Raw genomic sequence first — 16,023 nt, forward strand, 5'->3', positions numbered from 1 at the left:
GAAAGACTGAGGAGATCGTTCCTCCCCCACGCCATCAGGCTCTTCAACTCCACCCAGGGGAGGAAAACTCTAAACTCCAATGTGTCTGCCCTTTAGTTAACTATATCTCCTGACGCAGTGCACCCTGCATTATGTGACCACTGACTGACTGACTGACTGACTGACTGACACTACTTATGCACCTTCGGCCTTTCAAGCACTGGATTTGACCATGCACATTAGGACACTTACCCAATGCTCGTTATTTAGCTATTTATTCTACTTTATTCTATTAGTTCTTCTAAATTGACCTCTTGTTGTTATTATTATTATTATTATTATTATTATTATTATTATTATTATTATTATTATCAGTTAGTTATCTATCTATCTATCTATCTATCTATCTATCTATCTATCTATCTATCTATCTATCTATCTAACTCATTTACAGATTTTAACAGTTTCATCATAACTCTAAGTACTGCTGACTATCTTTATCTTTATTTTTATCTTTATATTTATCTTTATGTTTATATTTATCTTTATGTATATCTTTATATGTATCTTTATCTTTATGTTTATCTTTATCTTTATGTTTATATTTATCTTTATATTAATCTTTATCTTTATATTTATCTTTATCTTTATGTATATCTTTATGTTTATGTTTATCTTTATCTTTATGTTTATATTTATCTTTATATTTATCTTTATATTTATGTATATCTTTATATTTATGTATATCTTTATGTTTATCTTTGTTTATCTTTATCTTTATGTATATCTTTATATTTATCTTTATGTTTATGTTTATGTTGATCTTTATGTTTATATTTATCTTTATGTTTATCTTTGTATTTATCTTTGTTTATCTTTATATTTATGTATATCTTTATATTTATCTTCATGTTTATATTTATCTTTATGTTTATATTTATCTTTATCTTTATGTTTATATTTATCTTTATCTTTATGTTTATATTTATCTTCATCTTTATGTTTATGTTTATGTTTATATTTATCTTTATCTTTACATTTATCTTTATATTTATGTTTATCTTCATATTTATCTTTATGTTTATCTTTATAAAGATCTGTGGGGTATTGCACAAAAGTAGGATAAAGAAATCCAGGATAAGTGAGCAAGCGCGGCTTGACCTAGCCTGCTCGGTGCATTCTGGCTTAATTGGTTGCACGTTTGCGGAGCCAGGATTAAAAGGTGCGGCTATGTTAAGCCAGGTGTAGATAGTCGGGATGAGTGCGTGTTCACGGCATACTGAAATAGACCTCGCGATCGCTCACAGAATCACCGATGGGAACATGGATAAGAGTCGCTGAACAACAGCTCCTGATGGAGTTCTATGAAGAAGTGGAAGATATAAGAAAAAAAGGCAATACCAATGCAATAATTAAAGAAAGAGAGAAAGCCTGGCAGACAATAGCGGACCGGCTTAATGCTTAAGTAGTCCAAAACTGTACAATGAATAAACAGTGCTCCACTGGAACTGTCATAATTAGGCTCCAATTAAAGGACTAAAGGAGTTACTTTAAGTCCACTAATCAACTGTTGTACACTTTGCTTTAAATGTGGCAAGTAGAGGTGCATGTTACTCAGAAAATATAAAGTATGATTAAGTGCAAACAATTATCCACAATGTGTGTCATTTAATCTATTTTTATCTATTTTATCTTTCTATCCTTCATAAAGAACAAACTTGCCTGGCCATAAAAGGACCTGGCAGCAAGTTAAAATTAAATACAAGAACATTTTGCAGGCTGGTCAGTGACTTTAAAGTAGGTAACAGTGAACAAATGAGGTGAATAGATTAGGTGTCTGCTGACATGTTGAATGTCTGTATGATTGTAGCAGTTAAAAAAAAGCCCATAGAACTGGCACAGGGGCGGCCCACCAAGCCAGGCTATGTACGGCAAATGGTTCCTTTATTGAGGTTCTCTGCATCCCCAACAGAATGAAGGAAGCTCCCACTTGCAAAACATCTCACTGTAACACAGACCATCTGTGGTACAGTGAGAGCATGGCTTCCTGCCGTCTGGTGCTGTATTTTTGGACCCAGCAGCCTACATAAATATCTTAGTCCATCACCTGAGAATCTGTATCTCTCAATGAGATAGTCATCTCCAACAGCCAATGGGTCTGACCTGTCCCAGAAGACTCTTTCATGACTAAATGCTCGTCTGAGGATTAGGGCTTCCCTAATCCAGTACATCCTCCAAGAAAGGGCAAGCCATTATGAATAGTGTATATATATATATATATATATATATATATATATATATATATATATATTATGGCATGCCGTTTAGGAAATGAATCTTTGAATATATGGAATGAATCTTTGAATATATGGAATGAAGCTTGGATATACTGATAAAAATGTGAGAATACTGAATGAAATTCAAAACCTAGCTGTATCCTTTTCATCAAAGTGATAGCCTTCTGAATTAGCTGCTTTTACAAAATGGCATCAGTTGAAATATTACAATACTTTCTTAAACTGGAAAACTTTTTTGCTTTTTCTGTCAGGATTTAGCCTGAGGCCTGTTGTAGTCGGCCTGCCACCTTTAAAAAGGAAGTGAACTTCTTCGTCAGGAGAACGGTATTGGGCACGGGTACTATGGGAAGGATTTTGGCCCGTACAAGCACTTACCAATGAGTTAATAATGTCCTCATTGCTCAGTATTGCTGCCACAAGGTTCCTGACTGACTCATTCTCACTTCTACAAGATGGCAGCAGTGCCTTGATGACCAGTCAAGTTTCATTCCATATATTCAAAGTTTCATTCCATATATTCAAAGTTTCATTTCATATATTCAAAGTTTCATTCCATATATTCAAAGTTTCATTCCATAAATTCAAAGATTAATTTCCTAAACGGCATGCCATAATATATATACTATATTGCCCTTGTCACAGATTTCATTGAAAACACCTTTGCAACTTCATCAGCTGTGTTTTGTAATCTCAATTACTGCAATAAACACATATTTAATCAATTTGACAAGCAGTCTTCATTAGCATAGCAATATAACACTTGGCCTGAGTAATAATACTTCCACTTGAATCAATATAAAAAGACTGTTGCAATTACAAACAGCCAACAGATTTAAATGAAATAAGAAATGACAATATATACGTAATATTTTAATGCAGGATATTTTTTTAAGTCCCAAAACATAAAGGATCAATGATCACAAACAGATCATTTAATAAATACAGTAATAAGTAGTAAGACATATAAAATAAAAACAGATACTTGGTTTCCATTATAATGGACTCTGCTCTGCAAACCAACTACAACAACTTCTCAATATTAGAAAGTTGTGAAAACAAATAGTTTAATAGATCACAATCAGATGAATTTTGGGCTTTGCAGAGACATTTTATTACATCCGCTAACTTTGTTTTTTCAACCAATTATTACCAAGTTAGATGCTTTTAATGTGAAGCTGCAGCTGTAGGAAATGTTGGGTGGGGGGAGGGGGCTTCATGAAGCACTTTTTTCAGGAATAAAAAGTATCCAGGATGCAGCTGCAGGGACGGCTCTACAAAAGTGAAACCAGAACACCTCGATCATCCTGTTAGTTCAGGAAGCGTTTGAGTTTTCTTTGAGCCGAACATTTTATACATCAATATGATAGAAGATCATTTAAGTACTTTAGTTACATTCCTGGTTATTCTCTGAATCTTTTACTGCAAATCTTCTTCCCTTCGCCGCAGTCTGAGGCAGCGTGTGTGTGTTCCCGGGCGCTATGCGTGTTAATGAAAGAGTGGAGATGTGCGATGCGTCGCCTGAGCGTCTCGGTGTTGGCGTCTCTAAGCACGGCGAGCCAGGAAAGACAGTCTGCAGAGCCGCCGCACTCCAGGAAGACAGGAGGGTCGCCGCCCTCAAAGCCTGAACACACACACACACACACACACACACACACACACACGTAGCTGTGAGATTAAAGCAGCATTAGTCTCCTGAATGTGAACACCATGTTTAAAACTCTTATTACTATTACAGTAATGTAAGTACCAAAGCTTTATTTAAAAAAACTACCGTATTTTCCAGACTATAAGTTGCTCCGGAGTGTAAGTCGCATCAGTCAAAAAATGCCTCATGAAGAGGAAAAAAAACATATATAAATCGCACCGGACTATAAATCGCATTTATTTATTATTATTATTTATTACTTCGGCCCATGGAATGAAAATGCTGTATGGTACAATATATACACAAATATGTCAGTATACAGTGTGCTATTACCCATTCACAATAAATCATGACTATCACAACCACTGATGCAGACTTTCTTCAGCTCAGAAGGAAACAGTCTTTTCTACTTAATGCAACAGTTGAAACTATCTGAAACTAATGCTATTTCAAAGAAAATGCAGAAAATGCTTAATCCTACTCACCATTAACTGACATCCAACTCTGTGCTGACACTTGTTGTGAGTATTGACACTTGTAGAAACCCTCATCTGACTTTGACACTGCAGAGATATTCAGCTCCCTTCTGGTATCATTTTGAATCAGTTTCTCATTTCGATAGAAAAACACATTGGACTCAAATGTTTGTCTTCTCAATCTGCAGCTCAGACTAACAGAATCTCCCTCAGTCACAGGATGGACAGGGCTCACCAGGATAATATCTGTTTCTGTAAAACAGTCAAAGAATATGAGGTTTCAGTCAGATCAGCTGGTTGAATTCACACATCACTGATATATTTTACAGAGTGATCATAAAGTCTGATGTTTTATCTTTTGTACATACAACTTATGTGTCTGTAAAGTATAATTTTACCAAATAAACAGCAGGTGTCTACAAGGTTCTACAAACTACACTGAAAACTTAAGTACAGATCACCCATAAAGCTACATAAGTCTACTGTATACTACATCCAATCCTCATCATAATAAGATGATGAAATGGTTTTCAGTGTCTGTAGGAGAGATGTGTGACTGTGCTCTCTGTGGAAACAATGAGATAAAAGCTTAGACTGTGCTGATGTACATGGTTAAAATTACAATAAAAGTATTTAACTGTGTTCATTAATTAATTTGATAATTATTCATATAATTGTGTTGGTGGTGGCCAGTATAAAATATTCAAAGATGATTATTTGATTTTATACCTGATTGTAAAATAATCTTTAAAATTTAACAAATTAATTCAGAAGACAAGTGGTTTATTTTCTGGAAAACATGTTGGTGTAATTTGTTTTGTGGACTAATGCACTGCTAAATGTTAGTACTACTATTACTTTATGTTATATGGTAAATAATAATGATCGAAACTAACATTGAATGTTTATAAAATAGGCTGATATGATGAAGCAATCAGTGAACTCCTCAATGTAGATGCTGTATACAACATGATTCTAATATATGTTAAAGCACATAATGTGATGTTTAAAATAATTTCTCAAAGAAAAAGAAAATGTAATGAAACCATACGCTGTATAGTGATGTTGACGGCGTTGCTGAAGTCTCCTGATCCAGACTCACACCAGTACACTGCATCACTCTGCCAGAAACTGTCTATGTTGCATGTGGATCCACTCATTGTCCCCCAGGAGGAGCAGTATGAATGGTAGCTGTTCTCAGTAAACCTCCTCACTCTCCACTCAGTAGAGTTTCCCTCACAGCTCAGTGAGACAGAGTCAGAGGTGAAGTGTTGCACTCTGTCAGGACTCACTGTGAGAGACGCTGATGGATGAAAATCTGAAAAACAACATGTAATAATGGATCAAACAGAGCACAGTGCTTTTAAGATTAATAATGTCATAATGTAAATATGTATTGCTTTTTTTATTTTTGAGGAATACTGCAAACATTGCAACCCAGTGCAGTGATTTTGGTCAAACTATGATTTCCATCTTGAAAACTTTTACGACTCAATCCATACTTACACAATATTCGCAAGCACACAGGAGAATAGGAATGCAATGTGTTAGGACCCACCAGTGTGCACAAAAGACAGACGCAGCCTCCAACAGAGCTTTCCGCTATCTGACTACCTAACCAAGAATCTAGTCTTCATGAGGAGGTACTCGGGCACTGCAGCCCGCTGGTCCAAGAAAGGCGACTAAAAAAAACAGTAACCACCCCGAAACCACAGATGTCTCAATGTACACACCAATTATTTGTTAACATAGGTGTTAGTTTTCAAGACAGCTACTTTATGTTGGTCACAGACAGAAACTAGATGACATAACATCTGCTTCTTGAGAGGACAGACAGAAACAAACTGACCTCCAGACCACACAAACTGGGATTTACTATAATCAGTGTAATACACTGGATCTCCTCTTCCAGCTCTGCACTTATATCCTGCTGTGTGTGTTGGTCCATGTACGATGTAGGAATCCTGTTCAGTCCCATTGCTGCTGCCAGGTAGCAGCTCAGAGCTGTAGTAGTATGGTAGATCAGGAACAGTCTTATACCAGAAGAACCTCCATCCTGCAGATGGATGTTCAACCTCACAGTTCAGAGTTACAGAGTCTCCAGGACTCAGCCATAATGGAGACACAGTGAGCTGAGGTTCTGTTGGAAAGTGGTTTTTCAGAATGTAAACATGTATCAATAGTGGATCAAATGCATCCTGTACAATCAGTACATACAAACTTGAAGATTTACTTTACTTAAAACATATATCAACCAAACAGCCATTTAGTGAACTGTATAATATTAAAATAAATATGATGAGACTTACTGTCAAATACTGTCAATTTGATGGGATCACTCCACTCTGTTGAAGACTGTTGAGCATGTTTCATTCTGCCCTTACAGCTGTACTCTCCACTGTGATTTGAAGGTTTTCTTGAGCTGGTTGTTTTCCATTCATACGTCCACTCAGTGTCTCCTCCGTCCTTGATCTCACATCTGAGAGTGATCTTCTCTCCTCTGTATATTTCAGACCAGTTTGGTTGCAGAGTCACAACAGCCTTGTTTTCTACTGTTTGTGTTCATAGTCAGGATAGAAAATGACCAAAGATCAAAACATACTGTCTTTAACCTTTTATTACGGAAGCGTATTGCATTCACTTGAAAATGTATTATTTGATTTGTTTTTCTGGGTAATTTACTTTTATGGTTGTTTTTTTCGGAATAATCTTTTTCTGATTTTCTGATAATTTTTTAGAGTTTAGAGAGCATTTCAAAAATAGACACTTTATGTGTTTATACTCTACATTCGATTTAACGGAAACAAACATGACCGGCTTGTATAGTTCAATCAAGTTTTACTTTGATCTTGGTTTAAGACACTCGGAGATAGTCCTGTCTTTAAGTTTTATAGATGGTATTATCATTAGTTTGTCGACTCTACGCAGGCACCTGAGGACTAGCTGAAGATGGGGCATGTATGTGCGTGCAGGAGTCACCATAGGTCCATTGGAGGTTCTCGCCGGAGTTCAAAGTATCTCGATAATTCAGAAAAGAAATTACTTCGTAAAACAAGAAAAAAAAAATTGTCAGAAAAACAAGTTTTTCAAGTGAATGCGATGCCCTTACGTATTTTATCAACTAATAATTATTAATACAAAATATATTTAGTTCTGTTTCAAAAACAAATGCCAGACTCACTATATTGATACTGATTGGATCACTGTACTCTGTGAGGTAAACTGGGTCTCCTCTTCCTCCTCTGCACCAGTAGAGTTACAAAATGAGTGAATGAGTGAGGAAGGGGGGGGAAAGTTATAACTGATTGTATTACCTGTTTCTCTGCTCCCAACATCAGAGTGCTCAGTCCTCTTTTCTTCATTATTCTGTCCTGTTAATATGATCAGATAATGTGTGAAAAGCCTCTGTATGAAGGTAAAAGACTCTATACTATACAGTTTGACATCAGGGTCAATACATAAAAATGCATATTAAACTCCGAGGCACTAATCCAGTAATTTCATTATTGTAATTGATACATGGAGTAAAATGATATATACATGTAAAAACCCCAAAAGAGGAAGGAGAGAGAGAGAGAGAACAGAGAAAAAGACTATTGGTCACCTTCAGCATGTCCACAGAGGAGTGTATTCAGCACTAAAATAAAGATTTAAAGTTCATCAGTTCATCGGATAATAAAAGGCATTTGGCAACTACTGTTCAGACAATCAACAGTATCAAACATGTATGTGATGATTTTCTGTGAGTTATTAAAGAAGCATGAAATACATTTAAAGAAATATATTAAAATGAAATAGATATACAAACATATATGTATATAAGCAATACATTACATTCTAAAGTTTTATACATAACAATACCATAGACCAGTGGTTCTCAACCTGGGGTCCACAGAAAAATTAGTAATATTAGATAGATTTCACCATTATTTCCTTGACTAGAAGTTTATGGCTTTATATTTGTGCCTCATTCCTGAGCAAACAATGGCAGATTTGGAGCACAGAAAAATATATTTTGGAAGCAAATTATTTCTATTTTGAAGAGAAATTGTATGCAAGCAAAACATTATTTTGTTTGTGCAAATAAAAATCTATTCTGTGCTCAGTGCATTTGCATGTTTGCTATTATCCATATTAACATGCAATAATAACCTCTCACTAACTCTTGCTTGGTGCAGAGGCAGACCTCAACACACTAGCTCACAATCTCTCTCCCTCGCTCTCTTTGCCACCTGAGTGCAACGGTCTGCCCAGAGCAGTTGAGCAAGTTAGTGAGAGGGCATATTATGTTCATATGGATAAAAGCAAACATGTAAATGCATTTATTATATTATCAGAGACAACATCTTATTAAATACAGGTCTGTGGCCTATATCAATTTGGCAGCAGTTGAGAATGCCTTAGATCACATACTGTACATGCATTGTGCAAATATGTGCGTAAACAATTAGCCGAAAAATAACTATTCCAGCAGTGCATTTAACACAGTCCTCCACTCTGAAACAACCAAATCAATTGATCACGTTTATGCAAACAAAACTGCTTATGTAAGACACAAAATTAGAAAGTCACTGATGTACTCACAGAATAAACCAAGCACACAGAGCAAAGTGTGCCCCATTTTCACATCCAGCACCGACACTGTCGCTCTGCTGCTCCGCTTCTGAGGAAATGTTTCTACTTTGCAAAAATAAAGCAAAGAGAGAAGTTACATTTTATATAAATGTGAGTTTTTTATCAACTCCTCCTTCTGAGTATAACTTTGTTCTTCCTTCCTGTCCTTTTACACAAAACTCACACTGCAGTGGTTTTGACCGCAGCATACTTTGACAGATTTACACTTCCTGCCCATTGGCAAGATACATTAGCTTGTCTGTTGTACAAAGGTTCGTTCCTGATCCATACAATTTTGAAATAAAAAATGGCAGGAAAAACAAGTAATCACTGTACATCAATGAAACATAAGACCATTGAATTTAATCATATCACATCATAAACTAATATTTTATTATTCATTTATTCATGTTTTGCAGTATTTGCCCTCTGTTCTTGCATCCACTGTGCCTGTATTGCAATTAGATCAATGTTCATGTATGTTTTTATACAGTGCATTCAGACAATATTCAGACCCCTTTACCTTCACATTTTATGTTGGAGCCTTACGTTAAAATCATTTAATCAATGTCTAATGTCGCTCAATATCCATCAAATACTGATTAAAAATGTAAATATCACATTAAAATGAGTATTCAGACCCTGTCCTATGAAATTCAGTTTGGGTACCTTCCATTATACCATGTCATGCTTTGGCTCTCTTCACACTTATTCTGTTTGTGAGACCATTTCAGTTTTACCCGAGCTCAGTCACTTCCTGTGGGTGAAGTCACGACCAAACTTGAAACCAATGTTTTAACGACCCTTATTATTCACATAGCACCTTTCATGCAGCCCAGTGCTTTACATAACAACACTGACACAACACAGATAAAAAAATCTATGTATAACATTTTGAAGACCAAAAATTAATACAATAAAAACAATAAAAATCAACATCAATTAATAAAAGTAAATGTAAAAATGTAGAAACTAAGCCTGTAACATTACTGTAGACAGGTAGGCACTTTATTAATTATAAATACAACAGGCGTCATTACCCAGGACAGTTTAAGCATTCCTGGAGGGCCCAGGATCAGCACTTTGGACAGCGACAGTAACAGCAGAATGTTTTCCAAATGTTTTTCAAGATCCACCGGAGCTGAAGAACCTTAATCACAGCTGAACTTAAAATAAAAGGAAAAATATTGGGTGACATTAATAGTTCACAGTAGCTTTGTGTTCATTCAAAAGCCTCCACACAGATAAGGTCTCACTGAGGGCAGTCCCTCATAGCATTATCAAAATGCACATCCCAGCTGGGGCAGGGCGAGTTTACGTGGGTTTCCTCTGGGTGCTCCAGTTTCTCCCACCATCATAACATGTATGTGACGTTAATTCTTTAGTCAGTGCCCTTGAGGAAGGCACTGGCTCAGATCCGCTCCTAATACAATGGGTTAAATGCAGAGGATGAATATCCCTACGGGGATCAATAAAGGATAACTTAACATTTAGTTCATGTGGGCCAAAGCCAAAGCCTTAATTTGTGAAGAGGTCTGTATTAATTATTGAAAATAAGGTAACTAAATGTGACAAAAATACCAATATGAAGAAATACCAAAACACTTCCGTAGTTGTGTAGTTTTAAATGTCACAGATGCCCCTCTTCATTTGTGCCCTGATGCAATATATTCGTTATATATGTAAAACAGAATCACAACGATATATTATATTAGTTATAGTTATACAGTATGTACTGCTACAGAGCCAAAGTGTGTAGTTCTGTGCCACTGAAAACCAACTACATTACAGATACAAGTGCAACTTGTAAGTGCAACATGCTGGCTAAGAGAGGGGCAAGGACTTTATCTCCCTAGTAAACATATAGGGGTGTTGTGTGCCATCTTACAGTGTCATATGTAACCCTTAACTACATACAACTACTAAATACATCAAGCAGAAATCAAATAAGCAATATACTGAAATAAACTGTTGCATGTGTTTTCTTCCATTAGCCTAAGATTATTTCTCAACTTGCGCCTAAGAAGAAACAATTGTATAAGCATGAGTGAAAAATAAACAACTTTCTTGTTCCACTTTTAACATAGATATGTGTTGCTGTGATAGCAAGAATTGGACAGTGTTATCACACATTCACACCATTGCTAAGGTGTCAGAAAAGAAGAAAAGAACACTGCAGGTTAAACACTGAGACTTCTGAGTACAATGCAAGGTAATAAACCTGTTAATAATTACATTATGACTTTCAGTTTCTGCAGCCACTGCATGCAGAGCAGTGTAAAGCCCAGACACATTCTTCTAGTTTCTACCCACTGGTTGTGTGTAAATCACCATAATGTAAATTATAAAGATAATGTACTCATGTTTTCAGCAAGTTGCATGTTCATTTTATATACCATGATTACCTATCATTATTCTTTTTGTAGACCACACAAACATAGTCACCTTGGTATCAGCATGTATGTGTCTGTCCACTGTGATTCATACAATAAAACTCACGGACCTAAGGATCTCTCTCCTACCCTGATTCTTTGACGACTGAACTATATCCATATCTGCTGACCCAAACCAGTTAAATCCTTTAGTTAATTAAAACATAATGCTGGTGCAAAAACCAACCAGTTTCAAGCATTAGTGTGGTGCTAAAGATGGAACACATCGCTACCAGGAACTGAACCCTGGGAACGGAGCAAAGCAGGGTAATATGTTTAGCTTTGAAGCAGTCAGAGGTATGAGTATTAGGGACAAGCATGCGCAAGAGTAATTCAGCTTTTTGAGTATGTGGCTCATGAGTCATCCTGACATGGCATCTTAAACTTAACTACAGCAGCTGTAGTTCTAGACTAATTTTCAGTACTTGCATTTTGTTGGTATCAACTAAGGTAGTTCAGCACCCCCTGGTGGTTGTTTATGGGAATAGCTTCCATTTTAACTACACAATGTCTGGGCTCTAACAGGTATATTGACTGACTGACATTCATGTTTTGTTTTACATTAGAGCATTTCAATCTGTGGTTGATAATGTTAATTTAAACAAAAGTTTAAAAAGTTGAATACCCCATTGTTTACAGATGTAATATTGAATTAAAGCACACATTTTTATTCTTGCTACTTCAAAAGCTTGTGTTGCATAAACATATCTATGCAGATATGTTTATGCAGCAAAGCCTTCATTATGGATACACTCCATACATGGACAATCTACATGTGTATTACGTATTTAGTTACATGTCCTTAATTAATAATTCTTTATAGTCAGACCACAAGATCTAGGCCTGCCATGCATGAGTCTCAGTCACTGTCAGTGGTCTCAGTGCACTCATGTACATATGCTGGGTTAACCAGTGATATATGGTCAATTAAAATGACTGGATACAAAATATTACAAAGATTAAAAAGATACTTTCTTAAAAGCACAGGACAGCACTTGCTCACACTTATATAATCTAGTGATAGACGTAGTACTGACACCTTAAACTTCAGCTTTATTCCTCATGGTGTAATGATGCAGGATTTCATGAAGTGTCTCAGGTTCATTAAAGGTAGCTGGTCAGCATTTATGGGTTGTTAAGACCAGTGGAAACACAAGCAACTGGACTCAAATGCATGACAGGAGACAGGATATTGATACAGAAATACTCAGTCTTTACTTGCCAGAATGGGGTCGGTACACAGAGGGTCAGGCAGCACGAGCAAACAAATCCAAAGGAAAAAGCTGAGGCAGAGTCCAAAAACCAGGCAGACATCCAAGCACCATGGAAAACACAATACTAGCGACACAAAAGGGCTGTAAGTCAAGACACAAAGGCACAACAACAAACGGGCACAGAGGGGATGAAACACAGGCAACATACAGTGAGGAGGAAACTAATGACACACAGGTAAACACAATCGAGGTGGGGCAAAATTGCGGGAAAAAGACAGACCGGAAATAAAGCAACACAAGAGGAGGAAAACTACAAAATAAAACAGGAAGTAACACATGAAAAACTGATTTAAAAATAAAACACTAATATTTATGACAGACATGACACAGGTTTCTTTGAACCCTGTACCCAGACTGACAGAGTTAATGCTCTGTTGAGCCATGTATTCCTGTAGGCCCTAGTAGCAACAGCTTCTTTATTGATAAATTATAACTATTGGAGAAAAAATGAATGACCTCCTGCCCTCAACAGGTACTAATTTATCTTCAAACACAAGCACCTTCACAGCTGTAAAACCAAATATATACTTAGGCTGCTTTTTTCCCATCGACCATCAGCAAATAAATTCAATGAATTCTTCATCTAAGCTATCAACCTGTCTCTTAGTCTCCATCGCAACAAGGCTGCTTAAAGAAGACTTACCCTCAATCTGTCTTTCATTATCAGACTATGTACCACAGTCCTTTAAAGTAACTTAAAACTTTTCTTAAAAAGCCCACTCCTGATCCAGGACTTTTAGTTAACTATGGACATATAACTCACCGTCCTGTTATTTCTAAGATTTTTAAGATAGTAGTCACCAACCAGATGTGTAATATGTTGTTGATTCCTAAAAAAACACAGTAATTAAATCATTTTAAACAATCAAACGTACTTAATAGGCTTCTTCTTTGACATATTCAGTGTTTTCTTCTCATTGTTCTATTAGCTCTGTTTTTCAATGCAGCATAAGGCTGTTGACCAGAGAGTGAAAGCTTTGTGAATGTGGCTTCACCATGACCTTATCCTGTGAGAGTCTATCTAAACTTTAAAAATAGCAATTTCATAGAGTTTTCTTCACTGAATAAAAAAAATGCTTATATATAGGCCTACTGTGTATATGTACCCCTAATAATTCTAATACCCCTTAAAATAAAGAAGTCTACCCAGGTTAGGAACCACTGCTCTATAGCGTCATTGTCCCCTTCATTGCTTTTGACAAGCTTGATAGTGTCAGAAGAAGGTTACTGTGGGATGTTCTTATCTAGTTTTGCTGTCCAGTCAAAAAGCTAATAAAAAGACAACTGACAGCTTACTGCTGGAAAAATAGTTTATTAATGTGTCAAAATGGTTTTAAGAGTACAAAAGCTATAACATTTGTTACACACAGTTGCAATGAATATATATGTAAATAGACAGAAGAAAACCATAGATTGTATAATTAAAAATAGCAGTTACATAGTCTTTGTGACGGCACCCATAGGTTTCTGAAGAGCCGTTGTGAAGCTCATTGAGGTCGGCTCTGGCAGTCCTGACTCCACCAGCTCCCGGCTCATCCAAAAATGGGCAGAGATATATTGTCCAATACAGATAATTACATAAATAACTGTTTTTGGTCATCCTGGATCTTTCTCATCCAACACTGAAGAAGATGCTGACTTTAAAGCTGTACTATCACCTGGATACTAAAGCTTAAATATACCGCATATATGTTGGAACAGCTTGCATTCAGTTTCCCACAAAAACTTTATACATAACTGTAAAACATCTAAATGCTTATGCTTTATGCTAAAAGTAGTAACTAAATCCATATGATGTAATTCATTTATATAATCTGCTGAAATTAACTGTACAAAATATGTCCTGACATGTTATTCTCGCTTTCACCCATTTAATTATCTGTAGAATAAGTCATTACAGTAAGCACATCAGATGGCAGCATTATTACCGAGAGCTGTTCCTGGTTTAAGTTCAGCATATACAGCGTCAGCAGTTGCTGCAGGAGGTGATTTTCCTGTGAATGGAGGGATGTTTAGTTTTAAACAACTGCCAGTAATGTCATAATTAATAAAGATAATGAGCTGAACTGACAGGTACATGAATTTACTGATGTACTCTTAGTGTATAAAATGTATAATAAAAATACATTACTAAAGATGCAAGAAATATGAGGAATAAAATATAATAAAATAAAATACATTTATTTGGGATGCCCTTGTACTTTTTCATGACAGTACAGTAGCATCTTATATTGAAATCAAAATCAAAATATAATGATGCTAATGTGTTATTTTTGTTTTCAGTTTTGTGCCAAATCTGTGATATGGAAGACAATTGGAAACAAATTACACATACTGTCCATGAAACAAGACAAACTCAGAAATACCCAGAAGTCTAAAAGGTTCCCAAATATGTGTGAGAATTGACAACTTTGGTGATGCAGAGTGGTAGTATGTAGTATTTACCCAAGGTGACTGACATTAATTGAACTGCATGCTGACCCATAATGACCTCCTGTGTAACGACACATTTCAATACAGATTCTGAGCATGATGGTTGGAACTGACGGTACCTGCAGTTGCTGTTTTCACATCAGAGTAAATAGCGCTCCCCTCTGGTTTCTTTTGCTTCCCTGTTAAAATAATCAGATTAATCCAAAAAGAATAAAACATTGTTCTTTAGATACTGCTGTTCAAGACAACGCTAATCTATTTTTAATTTATTGTAGGTATTTAAAGTAGGCCTACTCACTCTTCTTTCCAAAGTTTTTAAGTTCAATCAAAGAATAAGTGACATCCTGGGATCCACCTGCACCTGAAATAGAAGCTACATATTTTTAATTACAAGATTTTATGTCAATCATTCATAATCAGTCCCTTTAAATCATGCAGTTGTTCTGCCACAGCAAAACCTTTATAGTCTAAACCTCTAATCTCAGAATAATCATCAGATCCAACAACATTCTCTGATGATGAAAGTAATATAAACAAGAATAGGACAGACCATACAACTTGAGATGTATGTAACAATGATGTAGTAACTTCATGAAACAGAACTAACTTTAAAGTAACTCCATCATTATTGGTCAAATGTGTCATCAGAGGTGATATTTTCACAATGTTCACTGTTAATAAACAGGAGTCTACAGCAATGCTAGCAGACCTGTGAGGCTGCAGGTACAACAGAGCTTTAACACAAAGTACAGCAACCACTGTTGTGAATGTCATAAACCCCAATGCTGGATACATTTAAATTTTGACCTGCTGGTGGTCCTAGAGGAAAAGACAGAGGGTCACCAAAGTCACGATAGTTAGCACATATCTCCA

At 36.0% G+C, this 16,023-nt stretch overlaps 1 protein-coding gene across 1 annotated transcript in view; it reads right to left on the reverse strand.

Moving 5' to 3' along the window:
* Positions 1–14,013: 14,013 nt before the first annotated feature.
* The window catches only part of LOC127363445 (obscurin-like), a 116,455-nt gene continuing 114,445 nt past the window's right edge, over positions 14,014–16,023 (reverse strand). The window contains exons 19-21 of the mRNA XM_051399880.1: positions 15,449–15,511; positions 15,270–15,329; positions 14,014–14,711 (exon numbers count right to left, since the gene is read on the reverse strand). Of these exons, the coding sequence (XP_051255840.1) occupies positions 14,626–14,711; positions 15,270–15,329; positions 15,449–15,511 (209 nt within the window). The 3' untranslated portion in view covers positions 14,014–14,625. The remainder of the gene's footprint in view (positions 14,712–15,269; positions 15,330–15,448; positions 15,512–16,023) is intronic.

Source organism: Dicentrarchus labrax, unplaced genomic scaffold (assembly GCF_905237075.1).
Source record: "Dicentrarchus labrax unplaced genomic scaffold, dlabrax2021, whole genome shotgun sequence".
In the NCBI taxonomy this organism is placed as follows: Eukaryota; Metazoa; Chordata; class Actinopteri; family Moronidae; genus Dicentrarchus; species Dicentrarchus labrax.